The 21,466-nt window shown below is 45.7% G+C and overlaps 2 protein-coding genes across 5 annotated transcripts in view; one reads left to right on the top strand and one right to left on the bottom strand.

The window, feature by feature from the left end:
* spg11 (SPG11 vesicle trafficking associated, spatacsin) overlaps positions 1-3,008 on the bottom strand; it is a 23,477-nt gene extending 20,469 nt beyond the window's left edge. For all 4 annotated transcript variants that reach the window (XR_006006911.1, XM_041939589.1, XM_041939591.1 and 1 more), the window contains exons 1-5: positions 2,665-3,008; positions 2,076-2,263; positions 1,689-1,916; positions 435-654; positions 47-184 (exon numbers count right to left, since the gene is read on the bottom strand). Coding sequence is in view for 3 of the 4 variants with exons in the window: in XM_041939589.1 (XP_041795523.1) it covers positions 47-184; positions 435-654; positions 1,689-1,916; positions 2,076-2,263; positions 2,665-2,879 (989 nt within the window). In the remaining variant the exon portion in view is untranslated. The remainder of the gene's footprint in view (positions 1-46; positions 185-434; positions 655-1,688; positions 1,917-2,075; positions 2,264-2,664) is intronic.
* Positions 3,009-3,696: 688 nt separating this feature from the next.
* On the top strand, positions 3,697-13,082 carry ciao2a (cytosolic iron-sulfur assembly component 2A). The gene is made up of 5 exons (XM_041938779.1): positions 3,697-3,943; positions 4,940-5,104; positions 8,130-8,179; positions 9,379-9,424; positions 10,337-13,082. Exons 1-5 carry the CDS (start codon positions 3,820-3,822, stop codon positions 10,435-10,437), a joined length of 486 nt encoding a protein of 161 aa, XP_041794713.1. The 5' UTR covers positions 3,697-3,819; the 3' UTR covers positions 10,438-13,082.
* Positions 13,083-21,466: the final 8,384 nt, after the last annotated feature.

Genomic DNA, 21,466 nt, shown 5'->3' with positions numbered 1-21,466 from the left:
CTCAGGGTGTCTACAGGTAACGTCTGTGTGGTGGTCAGTAGTTTACCGGTCAGTACTGAAGGCTGAGCCCAGGGACAAGAGGCTGGAGGTGGAGCTCAACAGGCCATCCTGGTCTCTCGGGTGCTGGGGCCGGACAGCGGGGCGAGATGGGGGCTCAGCGCACAGCAGGTGGTCCGGGTACGTCCTGAGAGACAGAAATATCGGTGTGAGGTAGCAGAGCACAGTCAGTCTGTCTCTGGTCCTGTGCAGGACTCAGCTGCAGACCGGTCACAGCGGATCCGGTCTGATGTGTTCGTCCGGTCAGTTCAACTCTCCTCCGGCCGAGACACAAACATGACAGAGCAGACACCCGGCAGACGGCCACGTCTCTGCCATCAGGACCGCAGCTGCTAAGGACCGGTCCACATCGTCCCTGTTTAACATAAACACTGCACCTGAAGTAGTGGTTGAGGTCGACGGCGACGGCGGCGCGAGACTGAGTGACCGCGACGGCCGTACTGAGATCAGCTGACACCTGGAGGAGGCAGAAGGGGGGAGAGGAGGAGGAGGAGGAGGAGGAAGGGGAGGTGAAGTCATCATCTCTCAGACCAGAGCTCAGGTAAGCAGGGAGGTCGACGCTGGCCAGCGGACTGCCGTCAGACATGTTGTACACAGCTGGAGGTCACAGTTAAAGAAGACGCTGGGATCCAAAAAGAGTTTCTGAGCAGAGAGACCAGATCCAGGTCCATTGAACTCTCAACTCATGGTCTACTCACGAGCTCACGGCCGTTCTCAGTGCCCCTCCTTCATCCACTGAGGAAGACTGTGAGACACGACGGAACACAGCTTTGTTAATTTTAGTTTCATGAAGGAAAGCTTAATTTTATAGATTAGCTTTAGTCTGGCTCAGTTTAGCTTCCTGAGGCTCATTTTACTCACTGCTTTACTTGTTTTGTTGACTTGGTTTATTTATCTTAGCTTAGTTTCATCATAGCCAGCTTGGTCTGATTTAATGAAGCCAAGGTTTAGTCTTAGTTTAGTTTATCTTTGTTTCACCGCAGTTAGATTAGTTTGATTTATATAAGCTAAAATTTAGTTTAGTTTTCCAAAGTTTCATCACAGAACATTTAGTTTGATTAACTTAAGCTAAAGTTTGGTTTAGCTCAATTTAGTTTAGCTTAGATAAATTACATCGAGTAACTTATCTTCATTTAGTACAGCTTGATTTAATGTAACTAAGCCGAAGTTTCACTTTGTTTCACTCAGTTTAGTTTACATTAGAGTTACTTGGTTGAGTTTAATTTAGCTTAGCTGGCTTAGCTTAATTCAGTTTATCTTAAATTAGTGGAGTTTACTTTAACCTTTAATAGTTTAAGTAGATTATTTCAACTTAATTTATCTGTGTGTTTGTTTATTAGTTCATTTAGTTTAGCTTTGTTTCACCAGGGGTAGCTTAGTTTAATTTAATTTATTTATAATTATGTTCCTGGTTCGTTTAACTTGCATTTGAACTCAGTTTCATTTAGCTGAGATTAGTTTCTTTTATTCATGTAAGCCTAGTTTTAGTTTAGTCTAGTTTAATTTGAATGACCTTAGCTGAGTTTGATGCTCAGATATCATTAACATTGATATAATTAGCAGTCTAATTTGTATATGCAGCTGTAGCTGTAACAGGAGCTGTGTTTGTATTTTTCATCAGCGGAGGATACACACGAGTCCAGCGGAGCTGAGGACGAACAGGGTCTCTCTGCAGACACAGTGATGGACAGCAGCATGTCTGTTGCTGTCAGTCAGCTGGATGCTGGAGCAAGACAACGTCTGCGGCTCCTCCTCCGTTTGCTGCCACTGCAGCTGCAGCAGCCAATCACCGTTCAGCAGCGCACAGCAGCGGTCGGCACAAAATGACAACACACGGACCGACTGCAGGTCACGCACACCTGAAAATAAAGACATTAATAATAGATTTATGAACATGATTCTACACAATCACATCTGTTCAGTGTCATCGTCAGTTTGTTCCAGCAGTGTCAGACATCTGTGGCTGCACATGATGATGATGATGATGATGATGATGGTGGGCTGGTCATGGGACTCACTGTGGTCCTGCTCTCTGATGATCTGCAGCAAGCGATCTGCAGGACATTCACAGACAGAGTGCAGAGCAATGGAGGCTGATCGCTCTGCTTCCACCTCCAGCAGCTTCAGGTCCCACTGACCTCCAACAGCCAACAGTCTGAAGCTGCTGTTTCCACGACTGCAGACAGGCACCTCCTCCCAGGAGAAGCTGGAAGCAGAGCAACAGTCAGACAGACTACTGTCGGAAATATCAGTGACAGATGCAGCATGAACATTTCCTTTGTCAAACCAAGGAAAAAGCCCCTCTGGTATCAATAGACTTTATTTTGTGGCTGTGTAAATGCTTTGAAACACTTCATTTCCTTTCATTCTATACTAACTTTATTTAAATCATCATACAGATCAAAATAAAGATCGATGAAGCAATCAAGGCCAAATAATGTCAGTTGTGGTAAGTGATACAGAGGTCAGTCAAAAGGAGGATGTGGTATAAATCATGACTCATGTAAATTGTGTTTTTGTGATGTCCATTAATTTAGATTTCTTGGGACTGATAAACTGGATTGTGCAAACAGGAAGGCTGAAGTGAATTCAGACTGTGGGACTCACTCTGTGAACCACCCGTCCACTACGGCCGGAGGAGCCTCTCTGTCCGCCGGGTCCCACACCACTAGCCGCCCCCGGACCTCCAGACATCCGAGCAGGGAACCTCCAGGAGCCAGTTCAGCTCTCTGGATGTCCGCTACCTGTCCACAGTGCTGGTTCTCTGGGATCACGAGCACCTCTGTGGAGGTGTTCTCCAGCCGCTGAGCCGCGTCCAACATCTTCACACATTGAACGGAAAACTTCTTAATGAGGCCGAGAGTTCGCTAAAGCGACATTCTGTAATGAAACGTCTCCAAACAGCGACCTCAACGACAAAAACAAAATCTGTACTGTAAACAGCAGCTCGTTCCGGGTAGTCACATGCTCCGTCTTCACCTGTCAGCTGACCAAATCCGACCAATAGAGAAACGGTACAAAAGTCGAGTTAATCGAAAGAGGAACGTAGTCTCCTATATTATACAAATCATCAATTGCTTCTGTCAGTAACTCCCTAAATGCGTGTATTCCGTTTTTTTAACGAACAACCAACAACAACAGATGTAATACAACAAGCGTTAGATGCATACTATTAGGAATTCATACATTGCACCAGAAATCTATTCCAATAGGAATAAAGTGACACAAGGAACTATATGGGTTTTATATGAAATAGTCAACTTTACTTAAAGGTTATTTTCTTTTTATTTTCAATACAATACATTCCAAATGTGAGGTCTACTAAAAATAACTGCAGTTTTTGCTTATAAACAAATTAAAAACTCAACTTCAATTCAGTTCAAATTATTTTATATATCTATATAATGATAAAAGATATTACATCACAATTTGAAAATGAAGCTAAGATTCCATTATTTTTTGGGAAAAAAGTGGCTTAATTCATATCTGACGCTACATTCGAAGTGCCATATAGTGTCAAAACATCTTTCATCGATTGCTTTTCTCTGAAACCAAAATACAGGAAGCGGAAGCAATCTGGGTGCGCTCATTGGCTGCAACTGAGCCTGCTGATCTCTATACGATGATACGTTTACAGTTGACGCTGTACGCAGTTGTTGATAGTGCTCACATGACGATAGAGATCTACTGAAGCCGTTCTATCGGTGTCTCTTTTCCTGTCAAAGTCACCGCGGTCCTCCTTATTATGGCGCTCTCTAAAAAATGGAAATAGTGTTCAGCCTGGTGTCGTTTACTGTCACCAAGGTTTTACAGTTTTCTGGACTTGTCGACAACAGGGATGCCCTGAGGACCAAAAAGATGGAGGACAAAGCGTTAGAAGTGTACGGTGAGGAGCAGGCCCGTGGAACTAACGTTAGCAAAGTTTCATGTTATCTGATGAAAGTCTTACATTCAGGCTCGTAACGGACCTCAAGTGGGTTCGTGTATGTTGGCAAAGGGTACACCAGACTCCATTCTAAAATCAGATGAAACTATGTGTTGAGTGCACTGGATCAAGGCGTCCATAGAGCGGTGTTTGTGCGCGGCTGTAAATGAACAGTTCGTGATAGTGTTCAACAAGATTATAATCAACAGGACATTTTCTGCTGAAGATGTTATTATGTTATCTTCGTAAGAGAAGTTTCTTTAAGTGGCTAACTGTCACTGTAGTGACAGTCATTGAAGGCAAAGTTAAATAGGGGATTTCTTGAATGCAGTCTGGTGTGGTTGTAGTGAAATGCACATCTGACCTGTGCGGGTTTAGAACTCAAATAAGTGGTTTTCTGACTGTAGTTTGGGTTGATTGGAGGGGATGGCACATTTCAGGATTATAATACCGGTATGGAATTCAGATGAGTTTGTGAATGGAGAGTGGTTGGAGTGAGCAGAACACAGTGGGACCAGTACTGCAACAGTACTGGAGTTCTTTCTCTACTGCAGTTAAGTAATGGAGTTAGAGGGAAGGTATGTATTTAAGTTATATCTCATCTTATCTTACTGTAGTTTACGTTGTGTTTGTTTGGCTTTAGAGGCTAAATGATGCAGCAGAGTTTAAAATAATCCCTCTGTAAATGTCACAGTGTTCTAAATTGTAGTTTCAGTTGATTAATTACTAGTTCATCGTCAACGTCGGTCTTTGCAAGAAAGAAGTGAAATTCCATGATGCAATGCAAACACTGTATGTCTTTTGGTTTATTTTGGATTATATTCAATCATAGAAGCAAGAAAAGAAGGTTTTTTTTCTGGGGTTGTAGACTCTCATTTGTTCGTCCTTACTGTCGAGGTTTGCTTTAATGTTGGTTTTAGTGAACAAAGACACGTCTTGTTTCCTGCCCTGTGTCAGATGTGATCCGATCGATCCGAGACCCGGAGAAGCCCAACACCCTGGAAGAGCTGGACGTGGTGACGGAGAAATGCGTGGAGGTCCAGGAGCTCGGAGAGGACGAGTACCTCATCATTATCAAGTTCTCGCCGACCGTCCCTCACTGTTCTCTAGCTACTCTGATCGGTGAGTCACGCCACTGATAACACAGCAGACAGGAAGCAGATCAGAGCCAGCTGGCTCATCAGCCAGGTCTGACCGATCAGGTCAGAGATCCTTGAGAGCAGGCGGTCTCGATGGGTCTCGTCTGTGGTGGGAACGTGATCTGACCACGATCCAGTCCATCTGCTGTAGTAAGTCGAGGTCTCACCTGGACTGCTACTACGAAGTGCTCTGTAGTTTGACCTCCTTCAGGACCTGCTTCCTGTTTGTGTGATGATGATCTCATGTGGTTTGTGGGGCTGCATCTTGGCTCGTTGGGATTTTTCTGATCAGCTGATTCAGCCCAGAGAAACAAACTGCAGGAGTGAAAGCGGTCTAATGCTCCCGTGATTGTAAAGGGTGGATTTTACTGTAGTTCAGATTAGAGGAAAGCGTTACTTTGGTGTTAAAAAAAGAAATAAAACACTCATGATGCCAAAGCCCGAGGCTGTACAGACTTCCTAATCCGTCACTCGTGGTTTAATATCTGTGAACTAACTTTAATATGACCTTGTTTAAGGGGCTAATATCACAGGTAGAGCTGCAACCAGCCATTATTTTCATTATCATAAACGACCACCCGCTGGTCTCTGGCTGTCTGAATGTTCACTGGCTCAGTCTCGCTGCTGAATACTGGAACTGTTTCTTCTTGTTTTCTTCTCTGCGTGTCCTCAGTGCTTCTCTGGATGAGAAGTAGTTTGTTAGTTTTATTATTTCTGTTATTACTGTTTATTACATAGACGTTTGCTGTGGCCTTGTTGGGTTTTCGTGGTATCACCTGTGTGTCAGCAGCTCTTCACCGCGTAAAGCATGAAAGTTGAAGCAGAGTTTCCTCTCCAGCAGCTTCCCTGCTGAACGAACGCCGGCTGGATGAGAGTAAAACTTGGCTTTCGTTCATATACCCAGACACGGTGAATTGAACGCAGGAGTCTATTAGCTGCAACATATTGAGTGGACACCAGTTCAGCGCTGGAATAGACCACTGACTTCAGCCAGACTCTGCTTTAATTAGTGTTTATTGTCAGTACTCTGTCTGTGTTCAGGCTCCCAGCACTGAACAATACACACGATTCTCTTCTTATTCACATTAGACGCTTTAATTACTGTCACTTTCAATCACAATGTGGTACGTAGGCACATAATCAGACAGATTTATAATGAGCGAGCAGGTTTGTGTACGTGTGTTACACACTAATGAGCTCTTTCTTGCCTCTGAATTACCCTGTCAGTAGTTTCAAGGTTACAGGTTTGTTTTCCACTCTGATTTCTCAGCTTCATGTTCATACTTTATGTTTATTATGTTATCTGTGCAAACTTTGGGATGAAATTAAAAAGGTTCTGTGCTGTTTTGTGTTTGTTATGATTTGCAGCTCAAAACACATCAAGCATTTTTTTACCTTTAGCTTTATTTTCATTATCAATAGAATTTTTCTGCTAAATTCAATAATTGTTAATAATGTAAAAAATGACTGGAAGAATGACACATGTCACAGTCATGAGACATTCAGTCATTTTATCACGTTTTGGATAGAAGTGCTGCATCATTGCAGCCATTTACCAACATTGGTGTTGGGGGGTCAGGTCTGGCTCATGTTGGGCTGAGGTCTGGACTCTGTGCAGGCCAGTTCGGTTCTTGCATGGGGACGTCATGTTGAAACAGAAAAAAAGACAAACTGAGCTGGAAGAACAGTCGTATCTAAAATATCACCGGATGCTCGAGCATTGCGATTTCCTTTCTTTGGAAATAAAAGTTTGTGGACACTTATAGCATCATATCTTCACGGGGTTGTCCATATACTTTTGGCCATATGGTGTGTGCGTTATTTGCGACCGGTTTAGATGCGATTTAACTTCTCATTCGTTTGAAATGAGAACAGATGAAGAAGCACAGGTTGAAATGGGATGTTTAGTATGATTCAGTTCCTTTGAAGTCTAGTCGAAGTTGATAGTGAATTATGATCCAGCTCCAGTCGTAGAGCACATACACAGTGTGTGCAGTGAGCCGGTGGACTATTTAGTACCTCTTTTCACACCCAGTGTTCAGCTCGAGTACAAATGAAGTGACGGCTCGTCCCTCACGAAGTTGTTCTTGGTAGTTGAGGTGTAATTGAAGGGTCTCCTGAAGTGATCAGAGAGCGTGATTGGAGGGAAGCTCGCTGTGCAGCAGACGATTTCCTGACCGGAGGAGGCTGCAGCTTCACTGAGAGCAGCAGCAGCTGCTGCCAGAAGCTTTTTAACACAGCTGCTGCTCGATCGACTCGCATCTTTGGGTCCACTTTGGAACATTTTGTCTCCCATTTCCAGCCGTCCAACAGAGTAGACAGCAGAATCAGTGATCAGAGGTGATCGACAATCGATTCGGTGGCAGTCCATCGTAAGGCAGAAATCTGTCAGGAAAAAAGGGGGGAAAGGACCAAAATGCGCAAGAGCAGGAGCAGGAAATGACCCAGAATGCTTTGCAGCTAGAGCGAAGTTTGAACTTCAAGAAAATAAGGAGAGACAACAAAAACATGCAGATAAACATTTAAGATAAGATAAGATAAAACTTTATTTATCCCCAGCCAGGGAAATGTGGGCATTACAGCAGCATGTGAAAGCAGTGGGAGAAAAGTAGCAGCAGAGCTAGCACCACAGTACCACAGCTGCTGTGTAGCTTTATTAAACATGAAACATGGTGCATTCATGTGTCTGTGTCAGAATGATGAGGACGAGTACTTCACTGACTGCTCAGACTTTCCTGTTCCTTCAGCACGAAGGTACTAAAGACGTGAGAATAAATGTTTTGATTCAGAAAAGGAGAAGACGTGAATCAGGTTAAGCCATCACTGAGCAGAAGCAAAATAAAAAACACTGAAGAGATTAATTCACATTCACATCAGACTGAGGTTCAGGTGTGTCAGATTTCCACCTGCTGCTCTGTGTCTGTGTCTGTTCTGGGTTCTTGACTACACGGCGTCTGTGATGTGATCGGCGTCTCCGTGTCTGATGCTGATGTTTTATGTGTCTGCAGGTTTGTGCTTACAAGTGAAGCTACAGCGATGTTTGCCATTTAAACACAAGGTGAGTAGCACAGCTGTGGCGGGTCAGGTAAGGGTGAGGGTGTTTGGGTACAGTGGAGGTGGATGCAGTGAATGCAGCATCTGTTTCCAGAGACAGTGTCTCCACAGCGTCTCTGTAGATCTGAGATCAGCTGCTGTCCACCAGATGTGACGGGGACAGCTGCTTCATCACCCCCTCGTGGGACGTTCAGAGACTCTAATGTGAAAGAATGTGTCCAGTGAAACATGAAAACGATTCAAGAACAGATGGAGAACAACACACTCAGCCCAGTTTTAGGGGTCAAAGGTCATGGAGAGAGGAGTCAGACCTCTACTAACTGCAGTGTTGAGGCAGGTGGAGAACAGAGGACTTTATCTCTGTGTGCAGAGAGCGTGAAGCTCACATCAGCACCAGCAGTTCAAAGATAAAACAGGAAATCCTCTCTGACAGAAACTCACCTGAAAACAGCACAAAGTCGATATATTTACTGTCTGAGCTCATCAGCTTCATTGATTTCTGTAAATATCTGCTGATTCTGAATCTGATGCAGCAACACGTTTCAAACTAAAGACTGGGAAAGATGTGGAACGCTCCAAAAACACCTGTTTGGATCATTCCACAGGTAAACAGGCTGATTGGTAACAGGTGATAGCATCATGATTGAAAGGCTCAGTGGTTCACAGCGAGGATGGAGCGAGGGTCAACACTTTGTCAACACGTGATTGGATAAAGAGATTAATACCTGCACTCAGGAACACTTCAGGAAACACAGTTTGATTAGAGATGACTGATTCTGGTTTTATCTGTTTTACAGAGTCCAGACTGTGTTTTCAGGGTTGTCCAGAGGGTTGGACTTGGTTTGTTTGATATTTATATCAGATGACTTGTGTCAGGTCACATCAGTTGGTATCATCAGACTTCTTGATCGTGATTCGTTAACAGAGACAGAAGCAGTCAGTGAGCTTTAGTTTCCACCTGGATGAGTGTTCAGGTAGGGCGCTGATGCTGGTGATCAGGTCTGGCTCATGGTTGCTGCTGTACAGACCAGCTGTGATGTACTCATACTGTCTCCAGGTTAGATCTGAGCTGCATGTGTCCCCCTTCTCTGCTGATCCAAACCTTTTCTCTTTTAAACCAAGCTAACATCTTCACTTTGTTCTTCATAGACTTTCTTCAATAAACTGCCGTTTGACATCAGCTGTTTTTCTTTGTCTTCTCAGTTGGAAATCTACATTTCAGAGGGAACCCACTCTACTGAGGAGGACAGTAAGTGTGCTTGGTCTGTTCGTGTTGAGGAGCTCGTGGTTTCTGTGTGTGGGACGTTATGTGTGTTTGCAGGAGACGCTCAGATAATGCAGAGGATAGTTCCAGGTGTAACATGAAGGCCCTTTTCCAGAGGTAGAACTTTGTGATGGCTCCTATTGGCTCACAGGGCTGACCATCAACAACTGATCACCCAATGAAAGCCGGTGCAGGGGGGCCTGCCTCATCACAAAACAAGGAAGTGCTCTTGTAAGACATTAGAGTGAAGCTTCCCGCCTCATCTGAAAGAGACAGAGGAGTTAGAGAATTAGTTAGCATGTTGGCGTGCTAAAATGAGCTAATTAACGGTGAACACGGAGTACAGCTGAGGCCGATGGGGATGTCAGTATTTGGATGGAAATGTTTTTTATAGACTTTGGACATGAAGCGCAATTACGTGATGAAGGAACCATGAATGTTTAAGATTTCAGGTCATCAAGACAAATATATCTAAACACTCCACCAACTGACTTTAGCATCCAAAAACAAACTCAGCCAAACGTTCAGCAGCAGGTGGAACAGCGCAAGCCAAAACTGAAAATAAAACAATGTGAAGCAACAACAGTGAAGCTACTGCTCCTGTCGAGGTCTCCAGCATTAGCATTAGCGTTAGCCAGTGTCCTGTCGAGGTCTCCAGCGTTAGCGTTAGCCAGTGTCCTGTCGAGGTCTCCAGCGTTAGCGTTTGCATTAGCCAGTGTCCTGTCGAGGTCTCCAGCATTAGCATTAACATTAGGCTGTTGACTGTCGAGGTCTCCAGCGTTAGCGTGGCGTTAGCCAGTGTCCTGTCGAGGTCTCCAGCGTTAGCATTAGCCTGGTGACTGTCGAGGTCTCCAGCGTTAGCATTAGCATTAGCCAGTGTTCTGTTTGTGTGTCCAGTTAACAAGCAGATCAACGATAAGGAGCGAGTGGCCGCCGCCATGGAAAATCCAAACCTGAGGGAGATCGTGGAGCAGTGCGTCACCGAACCTGACGACTGACCGAGGGAGCTCCGCCCACCTGAAGCAAACACCTGTGTGTCTGTGTGTGTGTCTGTGTGTGTGTGTGTGAGAGAGAGAGACTCTTCAGCTGGTGAACAGCAGTCAGGAAGCTGCGTGACCTCGTCATCATTCCCGGCCGGCCGGCCTTTGCTCTTTGTTGGCATCGCTGAAGGCTTCATCGGACGCTTCTTCTGTGCTCTTTTAGAAGTGTGTCCTTTTGTAAATCCAGTCAGTGACTCAGACTCAAGTAGAAATGTGAATATTTTCGAAGTGATTATTTTAAAAAAGGATTTGATACAAAAAGAATCAGATATTAAAAGCTCCATAAATGAGAAGCTGTTTGAGTCGTGTGTGACTGACAGAATAATGTTCCTCATCAGTTTAAAGAGCTTTTCAGAGTGATTGTTAAAGTGCCACCTGTCCACACTAACACACTCGTCATTACACCTACATGCAGGCGTTATTACCTGTGACCATGCAGCCTCACTGTGAGCGTCCTCATGGTTAATACGTCGAGTTGATTCATGTCCTCTGACGCTTTGGAGGAACTTTAGTGACATCATCAGATCTGGACGCTACATGTGTATAACAGAAACCCTGTGTTACAGGCAGGGAGGGTCTAATGAAGAGATGCTTTCATGTTGCATCATGGGAAGTGGAAGTGGTGTACATGTATGTTGAAGTTTGACCTAAACTACAAACCACAATGCTGGAACAGTCTCTGGAGGAAACTGAACTGTTTGGCCACTTGGGGGCAGCAGAAACATGTGAATAAGCTGCTTCCTGCTGCAGCTGAAGTGAGCGCTGAGCTCTGGGCCACAGAGCTCAACAACAGTGTTGTGAGGGCCACAGGTGAGCTTGTTTTTCATCACTCTGATTAGAAATTCTTCTAATATGAATCACTGTAATTATTAATTAACCACAAAGCTCAGTTATCATGGACGCCCAGCATCGTTATCTTCTTCCTCGAGTCTTCTTCTACCAAGTCCTGGTGTGTTTGTGACTGAACAGCGTCTGAACGGATGGAAACAACAGACAGCAGCAGGTTTACTCTGAGAGCAGAGAGGATGAGTGACAGCTCAGGTCAAAGTTCACTCGTCACACTTTCAAACAGGAACATGAAAAAACTCAGAGCGGGACAATCAGCACCAGGATGTTCACGAGCAGAGCCGATAACAACCCACGCTAACTAAAAACGTCTGTCACAATGTTTTTAACTGCAACTGTTACGACTCCACAACAGTCATTTTCTGTCTGAATAATTAGTTTGGTTCAGTGTCACCTGATGTTCACCTGGCGGTGGTGCCCAGGAGTCCAGAGGCTCCAACAGGAGGGAGACATGGACATTACTGCCAAAGTGAATGTGGCCGTTGTTGTCTTTCAGCAGCTCGTTTAAAGCAGCACCAATGAGAACATCCCCTGCATGTGATGTCATGACCACCTGATGACAAGGCAACTTAAAACAAGGCTAGTTACCAAAGCTAGCAGCCCCGTGAGGCTGTATTTAGACACAATGGTTCTTGGAGCTTAATGCTAACATGCCCACAACCAAAAAAGTCCAGCTGAGGCGGATGTGAATGTCATGAGCTTTGCAGGTATTTGGTCAAAAACAAGCTGACAGTTTGACGTGATGAGAGTCAGCAGAGTTCTTTCAGTTCTTCCTGAGGGGGCCATGAGACAATAGAGCCAGTATGAAAAAGGTAAGAAACCACCAGTTTGGATGTGTTGAAGCCTAATGATCAGCTGCAGACGCTCTTTCACTGAACTGGTCGTTCCAGAGCAACAGAAAGGGAGCAGGAGGGACACTTATTGAAGTGAGCATGTGAGCTTTTCAATGCAGGACTTCAATTTGATCTTTTGCTGAAGAAAAGGATCTGAACACCCCCTCGACCACCAATCAAAACCCTGCACCCTCTCGCCATCTGTCCTGATGGTTTTTATACAATACAGCCTCCCGACACTGAAGCCTGCCGACTCTGAGGCCTCCCGACTCTGAAGCCTCCCGACTCTGAAGCCTCGCGACACTGAAACCTCCCGACTCTGAGGCCTCCCGACTCTGAAACCTCCCGACTCTGAAGCCTCGCGACACTGAAGCCTGCCATCTCTGAGGCCTCCCGACTCTGAAACCTCCCGACACTGAAACCTCCCGACTCTGAGGCCTCCTGACATTGAGGCCTCCTAACTGTGGCACATTCAGCGGTTCAGGGTGCTGCAGAACAAGGATCTCTGACTCCGCTCTGCTGCATTATGGACTCGACTGACGAGGGGGGCTGGAAGCTCTGCAGGAAAGTCTTTGATTACAGAGGAAAGAAGAGAAGTGATTTGCATTCAGTGTCAAAACATTATTTTCATGACTGTAGTAATGAAGTTTTATTCTGCCAGCTCAGTGTGTGTGTGTGTGCGTGTGTGTGTGTGTGTGTGTGTGTGTGTGTGTGTGTGTGTGTGTGTGTCTCGATCGATCGCTCGGTTTCGTACGACACACCGTTTGACTCCTCATTTCAAAACGTGATCATTCTGTGCTTTTATGCTATAATTTGCACATTTTTGGGCCACAGCCGCTCTGCCGTGCAGTGTCAAAGCTGTCATCACACACAGTAACTCTGCTCACAACAGATTCATGGAAAAAAATGTGTTGATGTTTGAATGTTGAATAAAAGCTCGTATTTTCGCATCATCATCTGCTTGTATCGTTTTGTTTAGAAGTTCCAGTTTGAGCAGCAGATTTCTCTTCAGATTCATCTTTATTACAGCAACATCCCACACGGTTGTAATTCACAGAGGTTGTAGAGAGTCACATCTCACTGTTGATGCAGAGCGGGCGAGTGATAGCCATCACATCCCGTATGGAAGGAAGAAGTCCAACCAATCAGATCGTACGGACGGAATACTTCTTCCACACGTCTGAAAGGATGGAACTGAGGGAGCCACCATCATGAGGATGAAAGCAGCTCTTCAGCACACATGCAACATGCAGTGAAACACACACAGCAACAAGCATCCGGGGAGCATATTGGGGGGGTTCAGTGCTTTGCTCCAGGGCACATCAGCCAGCTAATGGAGGGGAGGGAATACACAATCACAAGCCGCTTCTCCAACCTCTAGGCCACAGTTGTTGCTGTTGTTGTTGTTGCCGCTGCTGCTGCTGTGCATCATCTTCAGTTTTATTCTTATTGGTTTATTTATTTATTGTCTCTCAGCTCTTCCATCTTGTTTGTTTTCTATCTTTATTTAAGAAGCTTTGGGTTAGTTTGTATGCTGTTACTGATGGATGGTGTTCATCATCTCTGTCCAATAATAGAGGGATTAATACACTGAGGCTACTGCAGGACCTCTGTCTGGTACCTTCTCCGTCTCCTCTCGTCTTCTCGAGGCAGCTCATGTGTTTATGTGTTAAACTGTGTCTGAGAACTTTGACTTCCTGTCTGTGGCTCTCAGCTGCAGTCACACTACATAAAGCACACAGCACTCATTCAGAATGATCGATAGACTCTACAGTAACACCTACACAGTCTCGTCAATAATGCACAATTATCTCGCGTCACATACGTCCTCCATCTTTACAATATAGAAGAAAAAAACATCTACATTCTGCAAACTATCGACTAAAATACAAACTGATGGCTGCTGAAAAACACAGTAACATGGAGATTGTGAATGCTATCAATGTAGAATTTGAACATGATAATAAATAACAATAAGCAGTAATTCTTTAAAAACACCATAAATTTTTAGTTTCATGTTTGAAACTTCAGAGGTTTCCTCCAACAGCTGCTCACTGTAGCTGTTATCAGACAATCGGGAGGAAATAGAGCATCTGTTGGGACTATTTTCAGCAGCGGATGAATCCACATGTGGTGCTGTAGTGAGTGTTTGTGGCTGGGTGAGTGGTGAGCAGGAGGCTCCGGGTGGGCTGGCAGATATACTGAGGCTCTGATCAGAGAATGAGAAACAGGTGCACAGGTGGGAGTGGGGATCAGACGACACACGGGGGATCTCTGAGCTCCACCAGCTTTTCACGGCGCTGCAGGTTCATACAGACCAGTTCACCAGCTCGGTCCAGCAGCGGCTCGCGCGTATCGCTGCTGCTTCATGGAAATGGAAAACAGATGCTGCAGGACAGCAAGATTTAATTTAATGACAGGAGGAAAAACATCACCAGACTGTCCTGCACAGCTGGAGTCTGCAGCAGAGCTCCAGTGGATCCCTCCAGTGGATCCCTCCAGTGGATCCCCCCAGTGGATCCCTCCAGTCTGCTGCGTGACATAAAGCACATGTTGGTTGTGAAACAAAGAATTAAACTGCAGCATGTTGTGATGAGCTGTGCTGCGTTCACTGTGTGAGGTACTGAGTGAGCACACACACACACACACACACACACACTCTCAAACACACACAGACACACTCAACACACGCACTCTCTCTCACACACACTCACACACTCTCACATGCGCTCTCTCACACTCTCTCTCACACACACTCACATGCGGACATCCATCAGAAGGAACCTCTGCCTCAGAGTGTGTGAGAGAGAGAGAGAGAGAGTGTGAGAGAGTGTGTGAGAGAGAAAGTCTGAGAGAGAGAGCGTGTTAGAGAGTGTGTGAGAGTGTGTGTGAGAGAGAGAGTGTGTGTGTGTGAGAGAGTGTGTGTGTGTGAGAGAGTGTGTGTGAGAGAGAGAGTGTATGTGTGTGTGTTTAAGAAAGAGTGTGTGTGAGAGCAAGAGAGAGTGTGTGTGTATGTGAGAGAATGCATGTGTGACACGTTGTGTTTAGCGCTCATGAATCCTGCCTCATCGCTCCGTCACATGACCGAGAGAACCAATCAGAGACAGCCTCTGTGTGGTTTCCTTCAGTGTGTCCTCTCTCGTCCTTCTGTTGTTGACGCTGTTTGTCGCCGTCTCTCCATCGTCAGGAGAGACGGCGTCTGGAGGACAGCGTGACGTCTCTCTGCTTCCGTCGTTCATCGCTGTGATGTTTGAACGTCTCTGTGAGTCAGTCAGCTGATGACGGAGGAAAGCTGCTCTTTCACCTGTTCAACACCTGGACGGACCTGCTAGCCAATCAGGGTCCAGCATGAAAGTCCCACAGTGTGACGAGGAAGCTTGAAGGCTGCAGGTCACAAACACTGAGGTGGTGACGCAGGAGACATCCAGCAGCTGAACTGTGAAATGACAACATTTATTTTGTGAGAGGTGGAGAGGGCTCACCTGTCAGGTCATCGTCTCCACACTACCTTACCTGTCGCTGGCTGTTTTTCACGTGGGGTTATGGATCGGACTATTTCTTGGTCAGGAAAAGTTGCTTTGGGAGGTTTCTGGTCCCACTCCAGCACATAATTCCACATGAAGGACAAACGTTTCAACAAAGACAACTGAGTCACCTGTTGCCCAATTCTGATTGGTGCGCAGATAGATGTGACCTCGCCATTTTCCAAACAAGTCCCAAACTAGAAAGAAAAGCAAAGATGAAACAAAAATAAGAGAATCTCTCATATTAAAGAGACGAACCTGCTGAAGCTGAGTGAGAATCGTGTTTGTGTGAGACTCTTCTTCTTACATGAAGCCGATGATGAAACTGAATGTGCCGTCCAGCTGCATTCATCCACCGGCACATTCCCCAACAACACTCCACCGAACCCCAGAGAGCCACAGCTGCCTTCACTCAAATCAATTTTGCACACTGATGCTGGATCCTCTATCTTGAGGTCACCATGGCAACCAGAACTGCATGTGCCTGTTGAAAGGAAGAGATGGGAAGGTTTGGTTGACTCTTTCTCCTTCAGTCGTCAGGTCTGCACAGTTTCCACAGATTTCATTTAACGTCACAAAAAAAGGTCAGGAATGCAATCTGAGCTTTAAAACCAAACAGAAAGAAACATGACAACCATGAAGCAGCAGTTCAGTCTATTCGGGTTTATTCAAGCGTCAAGTACACAGTTTTTACAGCACGGAGACAGAGACTGGAGACAGAGACTGGAGACAGAGACTGGAGACTGAGACTGGAGACTGAGACTAGAGACAGAGGCTGGAGACTGAGGCTGGAGACTGAGGCTGGAGACAGAGACTGGAGACAGTGGCTGGAGACTGAGACTGGAGACTGAGGCTGGAGACAGGGGCTGGTTACTGGGGCTTGAGATTGAGGCTGGACACTGAGAAGGGAGACAGAGACTGAGGCTGGAGACAGAGACTAGAGACAGAGACTGGAGACAGAGACTGGAGACTGGGGCTGGAGACAGAGGCTGGAGACAGAGACTGGAGACTGAGGCTGGAGACTGAGGCTGGAGACAGAGACTAGAGACAGAGACTGGAGACAGAGACTGAGACTGAGACTGGAGACTGAGACTGAGACTGAGGCTGGAGACAGAGGCTGGAGACAGATGCTAGAGACAGATGCTAGAGACTGAGGCTGGAGACAGAGACTGGAGACAGAGACTAGAGACAGAGACTGGAGACAGAGGCTGGAGACAGAGACGAGAGACAGAGACTGAAGACTGGGGCTGGAGACAGAGGCTGGAGACTGAGGCTGGAGACAGAGACTGGAGACAGATGCTACAGACAGAGACTGGAGACAGAGGCTTTAGATTGAGGCTGGAGACTGGGGGATCTGAGCCGCTGCAGGCCTCTTCAGTCATCAGTGAGTGCGTGAGACACAGATGTGAGAGTACGATGAAGGTCTGAACGGCTTCTTTCAGCGGACGCTGGCTCTGTCGTCTGGGAAGCCTCACTCCCCCCATGTGACTGCATCTGCTCTTATTTTCACATGACGCTCAGGTGGGAAAATCCTTCTGCAGCTTGTTTTGGTGTGATTTTCTGCTGATGAGACCCCTTCAGGTTTCACAGTTCACGTAATCACAGAGGACCAGACCTCCTCAACCCCCCTGGGTTCGTTTCTCCAACTCAGCAGAGGAGAAACAGGACTCCTGCTGTGGTGTGTGTGTGTGTGTGTGTGTGAGAACAGGGTGGGCTCGGCAGGGGGCTGTCGACAGATATCACAGCTCCTCAGTGTTCAACAGTAATTAAATTCTGTTTCTGTGTCAGTGATGTGCCTCATCAGCACGTTTCAAGTTTTCTTCATTCTCTTTCATTTTCTTAAAGTTAAGTCGAGACATCACTGATTTTCTGTCAGTGTTCTAACAAATAAAAGACGTTCTACATCTTAAGAAACGTGCTCATTCGCCTTCTTATTGAGACGTTCAGATCAGTGTCAGTCCACGCTAAGTACAGAGCAGGAGTCATGGTGTGGTTAGCCTAGCTTAGCAGACGCTGGAGGAAACAGCTAGCCTATTACAGCACATCTGAAGTTCGCTAATTAGCATGTTGTCTTAATGCTGAGCTAAGCTAACAGTGCACAGACATGAGACTGATGATATTCTCATTTCTGGTATATTTTTATTGCATTTATGCATATTTTTATCTGCATGTTAGTTTATTTTATTTTAGTATCTTTATTTCATTATTACGGTCTTATTGTTTCTAACATGGGGGTTGCAATACAAATTTCATTGACATGTTATGCTCAGTGACAATAAAGAACCTTGATAGCTCTTGATCATGTTACATTGATCTATTTTACAACAAGCCTCTTTCTCTTTACCGACGGCCAGTCGCACACAGAGTCCATCAGCATTGCTCCCATTCCATGAGAACTTTCCTCCATCAAACTGGAACTGCTTCACAGGATCTTCTGGTTCAGCTAAAAGCTCCCTGAGAGTATTCACAGATCATTGGAACTCTGCTGGTGTTCCTCTCTTAACGAACTGATTGGATGATTGAGAGCAGGTGGTCAGTGAAACCGAACAAAGATGGCAAGTAAATATACAGAAATCCATGAGGAAGGCTACTACAAAATAAAACAGGAAATGAGGTCCATGCACATTGTCAGAGCAGCTAATGCTGATTTTCATTATCAATTAAACGGATTATTTTCCACATTAATGTGTGAAGCATTAAGAGTTCAGCAGCTCAGCACCACTGTGACAACTGAGCAAACTCCGCCTCTGATGAGGACAGTGAAATGAAGCTGAAAGCTCAGGATGAGATGTAAGTAAGTTGATCTTCAGTTCTTCAGCTGAGATTGGTGCTTTATCCTCTGCAGACTCTGGAAAAGCTCATTTAGCTGCAAAAAAGCCCCACTGAACATTAACAACATATTTTCCAGTGCTCTTATTCAAGAGGAAGTAGAGGAAGTGTCATTGCCTCCATCACTGCATGACATCATCACTGCATCATTGCATCATGCCATCACAGCATTATGCTGTCACTCCATCACTGCATGAACCAGGTCATGGTTCTGGCTCATGTCCTTGTTCTTGGTCCTGGTTCATGGTCCTGGTTCCTGATACCACCAAGTGTTGCTCAATATGCAGTAAGTAGATGAAGATCCCAACACCAAACACACAGAGGCGTCAGTCTTCCACTGTGGAGTGGAACAGAATGAGGTCCACAGTGTCAGTATTCAGACGGCGGCGCCTCGGTCAGAGACACTCAGTGAGACGCTCCTCTGTGGTGACTCATTGACGACAGCACAGACAGGAAGCTGACACGAGAAGGTCAAAGTGTCAATTAAAAAGACCAACAACAGCAAAAACACCACGATGACCCGAATAAAGAGGCGGACTCTGTGTGTGTGCTTCTGTGTGACCCGTGTGGCTCTCAGTCAGATCCACCCCTCGCCCCCTCCCAGCTCCACCCTCTCATCCAAACATGGTCACTTCTGGCTCCAAAAAACTGCGACCAAACTCGAGCCTTCAAAACAGTCGACAGCAGAACCATCATGGCCCATCAGTGGCAAAGAGTCTTCAGTCCAAGCCTCCAGTCTTCATGCTGTCCTTTGGAAAATGGTGTACTGACGTATATTATGTACAATTTGTAATGAACAGACTGGAACACGCAACATGGCTGATGTGATCCTTGTATAATAGTTACAAACAAGGTGCTGGGATGTTAATAATCAGTTTATATTCAGCTGTAAAAGCATCACTTTGATATGCAGGCAGAGCAGCTTGAGACGACAGAGATGTTAAATCCAAACTGCAGTGAACACATTCGACGCCTGCAGGGAAACTGAGGAAGATCACATGACGAGTGCAGAGGGAGAGGAGGCGAGCTGAGATTCATCAAACGAGGAGGAATATTCCAGATTAGACACAACCCCATCGCCTCTCACTCATCAACCAGGAACACAAACATCCCGTTTCTGAGTGTCTGGATTAATCTGTCACCTCACAGACTCTACATGCAGGAGCTGAAGCTGCTTCATCATTAAACTCCAGAGTTCTATACTGGATATGATGACGAGGAAGCTGGAATCTTCCTCACACGAACACATTAAACTAATATCTGATCTCCATCATGTTGTCATTGTTTTACCTTTGACTGCAGCTCTTTGGGTGGATCTCATTTCTCAAAATTGTCGTTTCCTCCCTCCTCGCTCGAACCGGAAGTACTCCTGGTCCGCCATATTGCCGGCCGTCCCAAAGCGAAAATTGCGGCTCTGAGGAGCGAGGATCGAGGAGCAATGAGGAGGGATCTCGGAGGAGCTATGAGCGAGGATACATCAGTGCATCCTACCCGGAAGTCTGTCAACTGAACGGTATGAAGACTCCGCCCCCACAGCTGGCACGTTTGAACGAGGTGGAGAAAGTGCGCTAGTGTAAATATCCTGCAGTAATTCAGATGAGCCTAACTGAACGTTACGTTCTCCAAATAGCGATAACACAAGAACATGAGGATCCGTCATGTTTCAATCATGTAAGAGATGATGTATAGTGAGCAGGGACGATAGGAACCTGCTCACTATCATCCCGCTTAGAACTCTGCTCACTACTAAAGCATTCAATATAAACTGACACAAAATAGTGATTAAAACATATTTATTGATTTAAAATGAGTCCACTCTCGTCTGTCACCACTCTCAGTGTGCAGAGGCTCTGAACGTAAACACGTACGTTGCCTAGCAACCGCCTCTCACTGTGCGCAGGCCGGCAGGCAGGAAGACTTATTTCTTTACAGATATTCAGAGAAATCATGTCAAATGTGGAGAAGTGACTGGACCTCCCAGACCTGAGAGAGACGGAGCTGGAGACAGAGTTTGGTTTACCGCTGTTATTTCTACTGATGGATAAAAGTCCCGCAGCAGCTGATTTCTGTTCAGCGTCAGACATTAAAACATCTGTCTCCAGTTTTGTCTCCACTCAGCAGTCTTTTATCTACAACCTGTTCTAACACTAACACACCGGCCTCTCGTCACTTGTTCTGCGTGTTATCTGAGTGAAATAATGTGTTTCATGGCTCGTAGGTTGCCTTCACTGACAGCTCTGAAATGTGTCTCATTGAACAGGACAGAAGACACAGCGAGGCTGATAAAGTTCAGGTCAGAAAATGACCACCTGTTCACCTGAAGAGGCGTCCAGCCAAGAATGAACTCATTAATTCTCATGTGTGTTAATAAAAGTGTTTCATATTTATTTGCTAGTGCTGGAGACTTTTTAAAATAATGTAAATATAAGTATAAAATGTAAATATATCGAGGGCGGGGGGTGGTGGGGGTGTGAATATGACGGTAACTGCAGCAGATCCACCTGTGTAACGTCATCAGAAACAGACGTCGCTTCACGTGACGCTTCAGAGGGAAGGACGTCTCAATTCTCATAAAACATGTTTCCTCGTTTCTTCTCTCCTTGCGTGGTTTCCTTGCGTCCTCTCATGCATCCCTGGTGGGAGGGACTAAGACGCAAGGAAAAGACGCAAGTGAGGGAAACGAGGATGCAATTTTGAGAAATGGGATCCATCCTTTGAAGGACGTTGTCTCTTTGTGTCTCTTCTTCTGTGGTGGCCTAATGGCAGAGGCTGGAGAACCTGCTCCACCTGCTGTTCGTCTCCATCAGTGAATCAGAGTCACACATCAGCAGAGGATGAAGCTCACCTTCACTCACTGTTCTGCAGATTTTAGTTACAGTCGGTTGAATTTGCACTGGATTAGGAAGGACCTGCTCTATAGTTTGTGAGGGATTCATTCTTTACAGACTCTTTGAT

This window comes from Chelmon rostratus, chromosome 6, assembly GCF_017976325.1.
Source record: "Chelmon rostratus isolate fCheRos1 chromosome 6, fCheRos1.pri, whole genome shotgun sequence".
Taxonomy (NCBI): Eukaryota; Metazoa; Chordata; class Actinopteri; order Chaetodontiformes; family Chaetodontidae; genus Chelmon; species Chelmon rostratus.
This window is presented reverse-complemented; position numbering and strand designations above follow the sequence as displayed.